General features: G+C 44.0%; 1 protein-coding gene across 1 annotated transcript in view; it reads left to right on the top strand.

The window, feature by feature from the left end:
• The first annotated feature begins 2,765 nt into the window (after positions 1–2,765).
• The window catches only part of Fdft1 (farnesyl diphosphate farnesyl transferase 1), a 28,055-nt gene continuing 19,287 nt past the window's right edge, over positions 2,766–11,533 (top strand). Inside the window, exon 1 of the mRNA NM_019238.2 lies at positions 2,766–2,940. Coding sequence (NP_062111.1) covers positions 2,842–2,940 — 99 coding nt within the window. The 5' untranslated portion in view covers positions 2,766–2,841. The remainder of the gene's footprint in view (positions 2,941–11,533) is intronic.

Here is an 11,533-nt window from a genome sequence, read left to right as displayed (position 1 = left end):
GGCTTACATAGAATTTCTCCGGGCAGAGATTTCTAGATTGAAGATTGATGGGATTTCAAGTCCTGAGCTTGGGGAGGGGGGGTCAGGGATTGGTGGGTTTTTGGGGAAAGTTCAGTAATCAGTGGCTATTTCTCCACACACCCCCTCTTCCCTGCCTCAGGCCTATGGCTTAGGATGGGAAGTCCTTTCTGGCAACAGGTGGCTTTGGCTGAGGACCCATCTCTGTGGAGCTGCTTGGGAAAGTTAGAATGGTGCTGCCACTGTGAACAGCCCTGAAGTGCTACTTTACTAAAGCTGTAGGCTGAGGCAAGAAAGAAGGTGTCGCCACTGTGGAGAGCTTCTGTGATGGGTCATTTTGACAAGAGCTGCTATTTTTGACAGCCGAGGGGTTGGCTACCATTCTGATAGGAACTCATGGGGCTAAATCTGACTTTCCAGCTGTTTCTAATAAACTGATACTTTGAATGGAAATTAAAATCAAAGACAGTGATTGGGTAATCTTTCACTTCCCATAGATCTTCAAGATGGAAGTCTAAGATTAAGACAGATTGAGTTATCTGATGAGGGTCTCTGTCCTGGAATACACCTTCTAGAACACTGTGGCTTCACTGTGTGTATGGTGCTGGGGCTCTTCTAATATGTTCTTCTTGCTGTAAGGACATCAATACCATTGGAATCATCTTAAGACCTGCCCTTGTGGCCTTGGTTATATGTAATCCCTATTAAATTCCCATCTCTAAAGTTCCCCATTTTAGACTAAAGCTCTAACACAGAGGTTTTCTATAGGACGAAAGCACTGAAGACCAATATGGCACATACTTTTAGTAACTGTTATTAGTATATTCACTATATATAACAATGGGTTGTATTATGACATTTTATACATGTATATAATGTATTCTGATCATATTCACCCCCTAATATTTGCTCTTGTCCCCCTCCCACTCTTCTTGAATTTGCCTTTAAAACTGGATGTCGGGGCTGGGGATTTAGCTCAGTGGTAGAGCGCTTACCTAGGAAGCACAAGGCCCTGGGTTCGGTCCCCAGCTCCGAAAAAAAGAACCAAAAAAAAAAAAAAAAAAAAAAAGACTGTTTGATTGAACCAGGGAGTTCTTGGGGCTGAGGATTTAGCTCAGTGGTAGAGTGCTTACCTAGGAAGCGCAAGGCCCTGGGTTCGGTCCCCAGCTCCGAAAAAAAGAACCAAAAAAAAAAAAAAAAAACTGGATGTCATTTTTCTTCTTCTTTTTTTAAAGATTTAGTTATTTATTATAAGTTATAAGTACACTAGCTGTCTTCAGACACACCAGAAGAGGGCATCAGATCCCATTACAAATGGTTGTGAGCCACCATGTGGTTGCTGGGATTTGAACTCAGGACCTCTGGAAGAGCAGTCAGTGCTCTTAACCACTGAGCCATCTCTCCAGTCCCCCCATTTTTCTTCTTGATCGATCAATAGGTTTAATCAGGGATACTAACAGAACCATGGGCAACTTACTAGCAGTCATACCACTTAAAATTTCTGCCCCTCATTAGGTCATACAAAGGTCCACCAAACTTGATGACCTGAGTTCTATCCCCAGGCCTCATATGGAAGGAGAGAACTGACCTCCACACATGGCACATGTATGATAACACTTATGCCCACATCAAAATATAATTAAAAGGTGTAAGTAGAAATGGGGGTTAGTTGGAGCAGTAAGGATTATGAGGGTTAAAGGGGAATATAATAAAATACATTATATACATGTATGAAGACTTAATAAAACTCATGTATCATTTATGCTAGTAACTTTGTAAAAGTCATCCCACTAGCGACTATTAATTACCAATAGATCTTCAAGGAGAGAGCCTTTCCCTTGCTATCCTTAACTGAGGTATTTGTTCCCACCCCATTCCTAGGAGGCCCAATCTTGAGCAGATTTTGCAGGCACTACATCAGAACATTGAGAGGTATATCCATTAAGAGCCCAGATCCCATTGTTTTAGCAGCTTTGGAAATGGGATCCAAGAATCATCACCATGTTGTCTTACAAATGACGGGTGGGAGAAGTCTGAGAAATACTGTGAGCTGTCCCAGGAAAGCCATAGGAAACTCGTCAGAAGAAAGCACGATTTTGCTTTATCTATCTTCATTTTTTAAAAATCACTAATCTATTTTTTAAAAAAAACTATATTCTTTAGAACACAGTGTTGAGGCCAAGGGATGTGAAACTTCAGGCCCAGAGTGACCAGCCGCTCCGCTTACGCTGTTTTGCTGCGGCTCACCTACAAGCCGGTGACATTTCCAGTCCCCGCTTCCCTTCTACTCTGACGCGGCTATGCTAGCCCACCCCTTAGGCGTATCAAGAGGTGAACGATGACTGGGGGCGGAGGCTCCCAGAGCAAGCGAACCACTCCTTGGAGCTCCAGGCACGTGTAGACCAAGCCTGTACCCGAATTCCAAAGCGTCCACTGATGCGCCTTGCTCGTGGTCTCTACACCTACACCTCCCCCCCCCCCCCCACTTCACTCGCAGCCCAACAAAGGCTCTCTTCGGGGTACCAATCGTGTTCGCTGGCTTCTTTCCAGCCCTCCAATCAAATTCTAGGGTGTGGTCATCGCGCCAGGCTCCTCCGGCCGCCGATTGGCTAACGGTTTTCTGGTGCGAGCAGCTCTGGCCAATCAACGTCCGTCAGTCCACTCCGCGCGTCTTGGCCTGGAGGCGCGAGCGGCGCGGCCGGTTGAGGAGGGCGGGACGTCCGGCGCTGGCCCCGCCTCCTCGCCCTGCCTACCGCCGGCATCTAAACACAGGTGGGAGTGGGAGATCCCGACAGGTGAGCCCCGCGCCCCGCAGCCACAAGGATGGAGTTCGTGAAGTGTCTAGGCCACCCGGAGGAGTTCTACAACCTGCTGCGATTCCGCATGGGAGGCCGGCGGAATTTCATACCCAAGATGGACCGGGTAAGCCGGGCATCCCTGCTCCTTCGCGGGCCTGTGGCCACTGCATGCACGGGAGGTCTCTTAAGGACGGTCTCTGACCCCCTGGTCTCCACGGAAAGCGGGATCCCTGCCTGGGTCGCACACCCCACGTGGGTCTTGTCCCCTTGCCAGGCCCCGCCCCCGCCCCCCGACCTGTCTTTAAAGGTTTCTGCCTGTTCAAGCCATCGCTTTTCTTGGTAGTTTGGCTGCGTACCTTATTCTAAGTTTGGAGTTTATTTTTACTTAAATGGGTGCTTTCCAGAATTGAGATTAGATAAAAAGAACGCGCTTGAGAAAAAAATTTGAGAACATAAGGAACCCTGTAGCAGTTATCATGCCTATCTTCACTGGAATGAAACTTACTTCACACCCACTCCTTCCAGTTTTTAGACATCACCTCCCCCATAATCTTCCTCACCTTCCTGCAGCCACTATTTTATTCCTGGGTGCTTCCTACGTTTTTTTGTTGTGTTCAAGTTCTTCTTAGGTATTGGCTGCCGGAAGGCCAGAACTTGGTTTTTGTTCATATTTCATCAGTCTGTGTACCCTTTCTTAAACGCGTGCTTTAAAGATAATGCTTGTTGTAACAAAAGTATGTAACTGGCGCATGAATACGCATCCAGTTAACTTAGTGGGTTACATCAAAAACTTAAGATTTCCCCCCTTCAGTGGAAACATCAGACACTGTATTTTATTAAGGTATTGTTAATTGGTGTCCTTAATTAAAACACTTTATTTTTCTCATTCAGAATCCTCACTTTTTAAGATTTAGCTCTAACAAGTGCTCTCAGCCATCCAGATGGCAGACGCTGGACACCTGCTCCGTGATGGGCGCTCGGGCGCTCTGTTGGGTAAAGCATGGATAGCAATGTAGTTAAGAGCATAGACAGAATCCTCAAGGAAATAAATGCCAGGAGTGCGTTTCAGGGGAGAAGGATGTATGGTTACCAGATTCTTGCAAAGGTCAAAGGGAAGAATCCACTTTATAGTCTATCTTGCTCTCTTGACAGCTCCTGTCACAGGCAGTTCATTTCCCCTGGTGAGGCTGATTCACTCTGCCTTCTCCTGATAGTCACTACTGATGCTGTCTGACCCGGACTCTAACAAATAAGTGTTACAAAATTGTTCTGTGGAAACAGAGGAAGGCATTCTGATCTGCAAGGTTTCCTGACCTGCCTTCTCTAGCACTATTTAACTTACACAGTGATCCCAAAGTCACCTTCAGATGTAAGATTCTGTATTTCAGTCTCCTTACAATTTAAGGATCTCTCACTTGATTCTGGATTTGATTTGATTTTTTTCCAAACACGGTCTCACTGTGTAGCTCGGGCCATCTTGGAACTCACTTTGTAGACCAGGCCAGCCTTGTAACTCACAGAGACCCACTTGCCTCTGATCCCCCTGTCTCTGCCTCCTGAGTACTGGGATTAAAGGTGTGCTACCGCCCCTGGCAAATTTGATTTATAAGCGACTTGGAAATAATCTTTTCTTTGTGTGAGACTTTACTGCCTTGATCAAATTTGCTCGTCAAAAATGTGTGAATTAGTGAACAGCCTTGGGGAAGCTTCTAGCCTTCTAAACCTGAGTGTGGCCGAACAGTGACTGTCATAAGGAAATTTACAGGAGTAGGAAGGAAAATCACGGCTAATTAGGATGCGCATATAACCTATTCAGGGTTGCCTGAAGGAAATAGAGCTTTCAGATGTCTCTGTGAATACATGTTTGGCTCAGTGTTAGTGAGATTTCTCTGACCACTGACACGATGCCATAGGTGGACACTAACACACTTGACCTCGTGCATGTATGTGACAGGTCGTTTTCAAAATATGCATTTTAAAAGCATTGTAGAAAAATTACCTGTGAGCTGTGTGTGAGGCAAATGTGAAAACACACAGCAGTTGCATGTTTGGACTTGGGTCCACCGCCAAGATATCTCATTGTACATTTACAAATCTTCAGACATCTAAATGCCACTATCCTGGAGAAGTTGTACATTTGAACTTTTACGTGGCTGCTTAGTCTCCTGACAGCTGAGGATGGCAGTTGGCCACCTCAGAGGAGGTGTATTCACTGTCTTTGATTCCGGGAAGTTCAGGTTTTAGGAAGCTTTGCACTGAACTTCTACCCTTTGTTCTGCTTTTGGAGCCAAAGGGAGATTTAATCTTTGTTTTTGGATACAGACCCTGAAGTATTAAGAAAACTCTCATAATCTTTAAGAATTCTGATAAGACAGCCTGGCATAGTGCCACACATGCTTTTAATCCCAACAAGGAAAGGAGAGGAAGTTGCTGTCAGCCTGGTCCACAGATTGAGTTAAGGGCTACCCATAGATAACATAGTAAGATCCTGTTTCAAACAACAGACTAAAAGAAAGCATTGTTCTGAAGCTGTCTTTTCTTTATTTTTGTAACTAAACTTTCTAAGCCATGGACCCAGTCCTCCTCTTTTTTGTTAAAGCTTGGTTTCCATAATTGCACAGTACTTGGGGCAATTTTAGCCTGGTTACTTCAGAACTTTACATTTCTTAATGATGCCTTTATTTCTAATTCCCATCCTTTAAGATGGGCATTAACTTTAAATGCTTTTTGGCCGTTTTGGTTTCTAGAACTTTGTGGTTCAGACTGGCTTTGAATGCTAAGCCTTCTGGGTGCTGGGATTGCAGGTGTGAGCTTCCAAGTCCAATTAAAATGCATTCTCCTTACAAAAAATACTTAATGCAGAAAAATATCGAAAGTTATATATAACAAACCACTGTGTCTGTATCCTGTCAATATTTACATCATTCCCTTTATATATATTTTATTAAGAAGTTAAATATTCAGAAACACCTAAAGCAGTAGACCTTCCAGATCTAGCTCAGAGCTAAACACACTTGTTGATGGCACTAAGTGGACAGTATCTGCAGACAAGGCACCCCATTGTCCTGCCTGCCCCATTCTAGTGATCTCCTGTCTTTTTCAAGCAGTCTCCTCATACTGTAAGCTTAGAACTGTGGACACTTGTCCATCTTCGTGCCTTGCTGAAAGCCTTCTAAAACTGGGATTGTGTGCCTTGCCTTTTAGGCAGAGGGTGCCATAATAATTAGCTAATGTTTATTAGCTCTTGGTAAGTGCCAAACACTGTTTTACATACTTTCCATGTGTTATGTAAACTTACCCAGTTGCCCTGCCCTTTGAGGATCTGTTTTCTTGTTTTGTAGCTGGGACTTGGAGACATTAGTGAGTTACCTAACGTCCCATAGCTATGGTGCGGCCAGGTGGGAGTTGACTCTCACAATCTGACTACAGAGCTTGTTCGGTCTCTCATTTTAAAAAAATATTCTTTATTTATTTATTTATTTATTATTTATGTATTTATTTATTTATTTTTTGTTTTCTAATTGTGTTATGTGGTAGTGTCTGTGTGGGTTTGTGGAATCAGATGCCCCTAGAACTGGAGCTATGGTTGGTTGTGAGCTGCAGACACTGAGAGCTGATCTCCAGTCCTCTGCAAGAGCAGGGCTTGCTCTTAACTACTGAGCCATCTCCCCATCCTCTCCACTGCGCTCTACCCCAGTATGCTGTTCATCCTTGGGGTAATGGAACACGGAAGTACATTAAGCAGTCTGTCCAGAGCCAGCTAAGAGGTGGACGAATCTAGAGGCCTGATGCATACAAATGCCTGTCCTAACCAGGACAACCAAACAGCTTGACTGGCAAGGTGACAGGCACAGCAGGTAAAGGCACCTGCCAACAAGCCTGACAACCTCAGTTTAATTCCTGGGACCCACATGGTAGAAGCAAGTTGTTCTACATAGCTGTGGCAATGCTACCCTCTATAAAAATAAATACGTACAAAATTTTACATATATTTTACCATATTATACATACATACACACACACACACACACACACACACACACACACAATTTTTTTTCACTGAACATAGTAGCACATGACTTTAATCCCAGCACTTGGGAGGCAGAGGCAGAGGCAGGTGGATTTCTATTCTAGGCTGTGATTTCCAGGTCAGAAGATGCTGTCTTATAACTTTATTATCTAAGTGTATCACTTAGGAGTTTTTAAATTAAATTTTAAAAAATGTATTATGTCTATTATTATGTCTGTGTGTATGAGTGCCACTGCACACACTTGACAATCACGGGACAAATTTGTGGCGTTTATCACACCATCTTTACGTGGGTTCTAGGAATTGAACTCAGGTCACCAGTCTTGTTTAATCAGTGTCTTAAGCTACTGAGGTCAAAGCTTAGGGTTACCGTTACGGAGTTTGGTTGTACAACATGTGCTGCTTCCTAATACTAGTGAACTGCTAAACATTGGCTAAGTTGGAAAATATGCTATGTGTATATTTTATCCTAGTTTTTGGAAGCCAAAGTTAGTGGTTTAAACTACAACTGTTAACTTAGTTCACAGTTGTCTGGGACAACTGGAGCTTCTGATCTGGGACAGCTGGACCTGTTTCTCCGTGGCCTGCTCAGCTGACAGGCAGCTTGTAGCTAAAGGGGTGGTTAGCGGGTTATAGCCAGACTAGGGGAGACACACTCATTAGCCTGTAGGCTTGTCCTGGTACTCTTGGACCCTGGAAGGGAGCAAACTTCTATACACACGCTTTTCAGACGTCTACATGAGTCACATTTATTACTGTCTAATTGGACCCTAGATTTTACCAGGGGAGCCAGGTATGAGAAGGACTCCTTCCTGATGGGTCACACATTCTGGGACCATGTTCATACCTCGTTGCACTTCATCACTCTTAGCAATCTGAAGGGGACAGGTATTAGTATTGCTGTCATTTTGTGAATTACAAGTATGGTTTTCCTCACAACTAACTCTTTAAGTATGCTCTGGGATGCCCAGCCAGGCCTGGCCACACGTGTACCCTTGTGCCTTTTAGCTCAGAGGCTGTTCGGCTCAAAAAGCTCAGGTGTTGCATGAACCCAACCAGCAGGCCACAACTGGGGTGTGGAATTAGAAAAAGAAGAAACTAGGCAAAAGATCCGGCTCTGGTCAAACCTGTGTTCTATTGGGAGAGGAAGGTACGACAAACACAGTGTTCCAGACAGAAATAAGCAATCACGAGAGGCTGGAGTGGTGAGGTCAGGGGAAGGCAGATTTTTTACAGTTGTGATCTACAGCAGGGACTGTTTCCCTCGCTATAAAATGAGATCCTTGGAGATTGTGAAGGCTTTGGTTTCCTCCTTGAAGGGAAGTGGGTGCCCATGGGCCATGGTAAGGAGGCAGAGAAAGTGAGGCTTGGGCTATTCCTTCTCTCTGGGGGATTTGAGGATCAGTCTATTTGCTGAGCACTTTGCAAACCCCTATGAGGCCCTCACCCCCAGTGTTAAGAACTGAACCTAAGGCCTCAGGCATGCCAAATGCCACTGAAATACGTGCTGTTCCAGAGGAGGCGGAAGGAGGTTCCAGGGAGCCCAGGAGTTTAAGACCAGCCTAGATGCCATGGAAAACCTCAGCTAAAATAACTAACCAACTAACTAACTTTAATAATTGGAAGTACCTCTAATTAGTGGAAACAAATTAGAAAATTCATTTCCCTTCATTTAATATTTCTTTCTTAAATAACAATAATGACAAAAAATGAGGGATATATTCCCTGAACAATATTGAGAGCTGATTATTTCTGTAAATGGATGGCACTGCAAGGCTTTTAATCTTTGAACAGGCAGCCACATCTTTGAATAGGCAGTAAGACATCTTTTTTTTTTAAAAAATGAAATTCAAGTAATTTGTCTTTTACTGAATCAGTTAGCACATCTCCACGCATTGCCCCACGTGCAAGTTGTATGACATTACTCAAAAATGGCCACAAAATGGAAGAAGCTGACCTTTTCTAAGGAGATCTGACTTGTGTCAAGTCTAACTCTTAATGTTTAGCCACGCATGTTCTGGTCAGTTCTCCGTGTTTCTTTATCATCTGTAAGGTAGCATGGAGAGCTACAGGACCTTAGTCACAGCCAGCCAGCTCCAGGCTGGGAATCAAAGGGGTTCTGCTTCTTTTTGTTGTTTTTGTTGTTTTCCTTTGTGCCAGAAGGTTTGGGGTGTAGCCTAGATAGCTTCTACTTTTTTTTTTTTTAAAGGTTTATTCATGTAATATATATAAGTACACTGTAGCTGTCTTCAGATACACCAGAAGAGGGCATCGGATCTCTTTACAGATGGTTGTGAGCCACCATGTGGTTGCTGGGAATTGAACTCAGGACCTCTGGAAGAGCAGTCGGAGCTCTTAACCGCTGAGCCATCTCTCCAGCCCCAGCTTCTACTTCTTTATCTTTCACCTCAGCTTCCCAAGTACAGACTCACAGCTATGCCCATTTGGCGGCAGAGCCTGATTTGATTTTGGGTGAGGCTTCATTTGTTCCATTTGGTTTATATATTTGGCTGTATTGCTTAAGAATTGTTGCTGTGTAATCCTGGGGCCCTAATCTAGGCTATGGTTTGTTTTCCAAAACACTAAAGAGTATGACCCTTGCTACCTGTGTGTCATGGACCGTAGTCCTGTCATACCATCCTTAAACATTTGAAAGGATTAAAGGTAATGTTTAATTGTTTAGCATGCAGTGCCTAATAAGTGACTGTTATTAACCTTCTCAGTGTCCAACCCTGAGGTTCATGGGTTCTGAGGTTTTGGTTTTCCCATCCTAAGCAAACCCGTCTTATTATAAAAAAAAAGGGTAGGACTAACAGGGGTGGTCCTGGTGGCTGTCAGCTGGAACCTGGAGCCTCATTCTGGGCGTTCAGCCTCATTTGATGAGTAGTCTGTACCCTTCCCTTTGAATGCCCTTTGAACCCTGCTTCCCTCACTGGAGAGTTCTGGGTGTGTACTTAGCTTCAGGCAGCAGTGAAAAAATGGGAGGCTCTAGGAACAGTAGCTGTGACATACTAGGAGTCCATGGCCAGGAGAGTGTTCCCAGCCTTCAGAGAGTGGTGCTGTCCTTAATGGGATTCTTCTTGGTCATTTTAGGGGCCTGTTGTTTAAGATGACTGAAACCAGAAACAAAACAGAAGTGTTGTGGAAGGATGTGGAGTGCTCCCTAAGCCTGCTCTTCAAACCCAGTGTCATTGTCCCTTTGCATGCCTTGCAAGTCCTGGTGAGAGCAGCTGCCAGACCAGTGGTTCTCAGCCTTCCTAATGTTGCCACCCTTTTAATACAGTTCCTCATGTGGTGGTGACCCCAAACCATAAAATTACTTCACTAAGTAAACATGCTTTTTCAATGGTCTTAGGCGACCTCTGTGAAAGGGTCATTGACTCCCAAAGGGGTTGAGGCCCACAAGTTGAGAAACACTGCCCTAGAAACACTGCTGAGAAATTTGTGGGGCATGGTAACAGCTTTACAAAGAGCTGCTCACCTTGGGTGTGGTAGATCACAGCTGTAATTTGAAGGGACTGAGGCAGGAGAATTGCCACTAGCCTCAGCACTGCCTGGGCTACGAGACACACAGTGTTCTAGGCAGAAACTTACAAGGCTGTCGGCTCAAAGGAGAACAGTTACTCAGTTCTTTTTCTTATGAAATCTTGTCTTTCCATATTTTGAAGGAGTTGGTGACTGTTTTAAATTGTCTGTGAACGTATTGCTTTATGTCATTGAAACTGTACAGGTTATTAATGTGCTAGACTGAATCTCACTAATGCCAATCAGTAAATAGTAGTTTTCACTAACATATTTCATTAGAAATGACAATAAAATGAAACTCAGGATTCTTTTTTTCTTTAAAAGAAAATCTTACTCTTTAGACAAAATAATGTGTATCCATATTAGGAATATAGGAAATCCAAATAAAAAGGGCATAACTCACAGGACACCAGGGCCCAAGATTCTCTTACAGTCCAGTGCCTCTGTGGATTGCCTACTAGCAGATAGGCTGTATTTCAGAAACAACTCCCTCGTTAGATAATTGTGTTTCCCATTTCTTAAAATGAGTGGAGATATTGTGTAGGGTTGTACAAGGGGCAGGTGGAAATTCTGTTCCTTCTCCTGCTCATAAAAGTTCTTATAAAGTACACACACAGCACAACACAAAAGCAGTTTTGTTAGCATTTGTAGTAAGACACCTTCCAAACCTCCTGCTCCTTGCAAAGTTTTTCTTTGCGGAGACGCGCTTACTGCATATCCCTGGTATTGTGCTTCTGTGAACACTGACTGTAAGATTCAGGGCTCTTAGCAGGACTAGGGACAGCAAAGCAATATAGCAGTAGTCGAAAGCCAGATTCTCTTCAGAAGAAAATGATTGCAGTAGGGTTTAGAAGCCCCAGGGTAGAACTGGGTTCAGTCCTGATTATGTACAAGAGCAGGGAATTAATAAAGGTTATTGCTTTAGGTAGACCAGCATGATTGTTCGTGGTTGGGCAGTACAAAGACAGAAACATGTCTGGGCATGGTGTCCATATGTGTAATCCAGCACTCGGAAGGTAGAATGGTAAAAGGGTTGCACAAGCAAGTTCGAGGCCAGCCTGTTGTTCACAGCAATTTCTGAGCCAGCCAGAGGTACATAGTAAGCCTGACCACAGACAAAGAGCACTTCAGTTTACCAAAGGCCAGCGGACTTGGGGAGAGG

Source organism: Rattus norvegicus, chromosome 15, assembly GCF_036323735.1.
Source record: "Rattus norvegicus strain BN/NHsdMcwi chromosome 15, GRCr8, whole genome shotgun sequence".
Taxonomy (NCBI): Eukaryota; Metazoa; Chordata; class Mammalia; order Rodentia; family Muridae; genus Rattus; species Rattus norvegicus.
This window is presented reverse-complemented; position numbering and strand designations above follow the sequence as displayed.